General features: G+C 51.1%; 1 protein-coding gene across 1 annotated transcript; it reads left to right on the top strand.

The window, feature by feature from the left end:
* The first annotated feature begins 2,964 nt into the window (after window positions 1-2,964).
* LOC100957931 (mitotic spindle assembly checkpoint protein MAD2A) lies at window positions 2,965-3,841 on the top strand. Its single transcript, XM_003803754.3, has one exon. The coding sequence runs from the start codon at window positions 3,016-3,018 to the stop codon at window positions 3,631-3,633; it is 618 nt and encodes a 205-aa protein (XP_003803802.1). The 5' UTR covers window positions 2,965-3,015; the 3' UTR covers window positions 3,634-3,841.
* Window positions 3,842-3,847: the final 6 nt, after the last annotated feature.

Consider the following 3,847-nt stretch of genomic DNA (forward strand, 5'->3'; position numbering starts at 1 on the left):
CCCCCGGGTGAAATGGGGACTTCAGTTCAAAACCTCGGGGGTCAATGAAGAGAAAGCATGCACACCTGGGTGCAATGGGGACTTCAGTTCGAAACCCCGGGGTCCAATGAAGAGAAAGCACGCAACCTAGGGAGAAATGTGGACTTCAGATTGAAACCCTGAGGCCCAATGAAGAGAATGCAGCCACCCCAAAGGGGAAATGGGGATTTCAATTAGAAAACCCGGGGGCCAAAGAAGAGAAAGCAGGCAGTCCCGGTTGAAATGGGGACTTCAATTCAAAACCCCGGGGGCCAATGAAGAGAAAGCAGGCACCCCAAAGGGGAAATGGGAACTTCTATTAGAAACCCCGGGGTCCAATGAAGAGAAAGCAGGCAGTCCTGGTTGAAATGGGGACTTCAGTTCAAAACCCCAGGGGCCAATGAAGAGAAAGCAAGCACACCTGGGTACAATGGGGACTTTAATTCGAAACCCCAGGGGCCAATGACGAGAAAGCAGGCAACCCCGCGTGAAATGGGGACTTCAGACCGAAACCCCAGGGCCAAATGAAGAGAAAGCAGGCACCCCAAGGAGGAAATGGGGACTTCAGTTAGAAACCCCGGCGCCCAATTAAGAGAAAGCAGGCACACCTGGGTGCAATGGGGACATCAGTTCGAAACCCTGGGGGCCAATGAAGAGAAAGCAGTCACACTTCAATGAAATGGGGACTTGAGTTAGAAACTCCGGGGCCCTATGAAGAGAAAGCCGGCACCCCAGTGTGAAATGGGGACTTGAATTAGAAACCTCAGGGGGCCAATGAAGAGAAAGTTGGTACCCTGGGGTTAAATGGGTACTTGAGTTAGAAATCCCGGGGGCCAATGAAGAGAAAGCAGGCTCCCCAGGGTGAAATGGGGACATGAATTCGAAACCCCGGGGGCCAATGTAGAGAAAGCAGGCACCCCCGGGTGAAATGGGGACTTCAATTAGAAACCCCGGGGCCAATGAAGACAAAGCAGGCACCCCCGGGTAAAATGGGGACTTCAGTTCGAAACCCCGGGGGCCAATGAAAGCAGGCACACCTGGGTGCAATGGGGACTTCAGTTAGAAACCCTGGGGCCCAATATAGAGAAAGCCGGCAACCCCGTGTGAAATGGGGACTTGAATTAGAAACCCCGGGGGCCAATGAAGAGAAAGGTCGCACCCCGGGGTTAAATGGAGACTTCAGTTAGAAATTCCGGGGGCCAATGAAGAGAAAGCAGGCACCCCCTGGGGAAAAGGGGACTTAAGTTACAAACCCCGGGGGACAATGAACAGAAAGCAGGCTCCCCCGGATGAAATGGGGACATCAATTCGACAACCCGGGGGCCAGTGAAGAGAAAGCTGGCACCCCCGGGTGTAATGGGGACTTCAGTTGAAAATCCCGGGGGTCAATGAAGAGAAAGCATGCACACCTGGGTGCAATGGGGCTTTAGTTCGAAACCCCGGGGGCCAAAGTAGAGAAAGCAGGCAAGCCCGGGAGAAATGGGGACTTCAGATTGAAACCCCGGGGCCCAATGAAGAGAAAGCAGGCACCCCAAGGGGGAAATGGGGACTTCTGTTAGAAACCCCGGGGGCCAATGAAGAGAAGGCAGGCACCCCGGTGTGAAATGGGTACTTCAGTTCGAAACCTTGGGAGCCAATGAAGCGAAAGCAGGCACCCCCAGGTGAAATGGGGACTACAGATCGAAACTGCGGGTGCCAATGAAGAGAAAGCATGCACACATGGGTGCAATGGGGACTTTAGGTCGAAACCCCCGGGGCCAATGAAGAGAAAGCAGGCACCCTCGGGTGAAATGGGGACTTCAATTCGAAACCCCGGGGTCCAATGAAGAGAAAGCAGGCACACCTTGGTGCAATGGGGAGTTCAGTTCGAAACCACGGGGTTCAATGAGAAGAAAGCTGGCACCCCCGTGTGAAATGGGGTATTCAATTAGAAACCCCAGGGGGCCAAGGAAGAGAGAGCAGGCACTGCAGGTGCAATCAGGACTTCAATTCAAAAACCCGGGGGACTATGAAGAGAAAGCAGACACACCTGGGTGCCATGGGGACTTCAGTTAGAAACCCTGGAGCCCAATGAAGAGAAAGCCGGCACCCCCGTGTGAAATGGGGACTTGAATTAGAAACCCCGGGGGCCAATGAAGAGAAAGCTGGCACCCTGGGGTTAAATGGAGACTTAAGTTCGAAATCCCAGGAGCCAATGAAGAGAAACCTGGCACCCCTGGGTGAAATGGGGACTTTAGTTCAAATCCCCGGCGGCCAATGAAGAGAAAGCATGAACACCTGGGTGCAATGGGGACTTGAGTTCGAAACACCGGGGGCCAATGAAGAGAAAGCAGGCACCCTCAGCTGAAATGGTGACTTCAGTTGGGAAAACCCAGGGTGCAATGAAGAGAAAGCAGGCACCCCAAGGGGGAAACGGGGATTTCTATTAGAAACCCCGGGGGCCAATGAAGAGAAAGCAGGCACCCCCAGGTGAAATGGGGACTTCAGTTCGAAACCCCGGGGGCCAATGGAGAGAAATCAGGCACACCTGGGTGCAATGGGGACTGTAGTTCAAAACCCCGGGGGCCAATGAAGAGTAAGCAGGAACACCTGGGTGAAATGAAGACTTAGTTAGAAACCCTGGGGCCCAATGAAGAGAAAGCCGGCACCATAGTGTGAAATGTGGACTTCAATTAGAAATCCCGGGGCTCAATGCAGAGAAAGCAGTCAGACCTGGGTGAAATGGGGACTTCAGTTAGAAACCCCGGGGTCCAATGAAGATAAAGCCGGTAACCCCTGGTGAAATGGGTACTAGAATTAGAAATCCCGGGGGCCAATGAAGAGAAAGCAGGCACGCCTGGGTGCAATGGGGACTTCAGTTCGAAACCCTGGGGTCCAAAGAAGAGAAAGCAGTCAACTTGGAAGAAATGGGGACTTCAGTTAGAAACCCCGGGGCCCTGACCGCTGCGGTTTCTGTTTGCCGGCTGGAAGCGCGTGCCTTCGTCCGGGGACCTGGCTATGGCGCTGCAGCTGTCCCGGGAGCAGGGCATCACCCTGCGCGGGAGCGCCGAGATCGTTGCCGAGTTCTTCTCGTTTGGCATCAACAGCATTTTATATCAGCGTGGCATATATCCATCTGAAACTTTTACTCGTGTGCAGAAATACGGACTCACTTTGCTTGTAACTACTGATCTTGAGCTCAAAAAATACCTAAATAATGTGGTGGAACAGCTAAAAGATTGGTTGTACAAGTGTTCGGTTCAGAAACTGGTTGTAGTTATCTCAAATATTGAAAGTGGTGAGGTCCTTGAAAGATGGCAGTTTGATATTGAGTGTGACAAGACTGCAAAAGACGATAGTGCACCCAGAGAAAAGTCTCAGAAGGCTATCCAGGATGAAATCCGTTCAGTGATCAGACAGATCACAGCTACAGTGACATTTCTGCCACTATTGGAAGTTTCTTGTTCATTTGATCTGCTGATCTATACAGACAAAGATTTGGTTGTACCTGAAAAATGGGAAGAGTCTGGACCCCAGTTCATTACCAATTCTGAGGAAGTCCGCCTTCGCTCATTTACCACTACAATCCACAAAGTAAATAGCATGGTGGCCTACAAAATTCCTGTCAGTGACTGAGGATGAGATGAGGCAGATCATATAGTATGTAATTTTTAAATGTGGTTTTCCTGAAACCAGATCAACTATATATAGTTGAATGTTTCATTTCATTAGTTGTTAAACGAGGAAAACCGTTGTACTTTACTGAACTGTGTGTGATTGTCCCATTTTGGGGGTACCTTTTGATTTAACCATAGGATTGACATAGTTTATTGCACAGTGTTCAGAAGGA

This window comes from Otolemur garnettii, unplaced genomic scaffold, assembly GCF_000181295.1.
Source record: "Otolemur garnettii isolate 467f Iridium unplaced genomic scaffold, OtoGar3 scaffold00554, whole genome shotgun sequence".
Lineage (NCBI taxonomy): Eukaryota > Metazoa > Chordata > Mammalia > Primates > Galagidae > Otolemur > Otolemur garnettii.

Bases quoted from the DNA above. Each gene is read 5' to 3' on its own strand.
- LOC100957931 (XM_003803754.3), top strand. From the start codon at position 3,016: ATGGCGCTGCAGCTGTCCCGGGAGCAGGGCATCACCCTGCGCGGGAGC.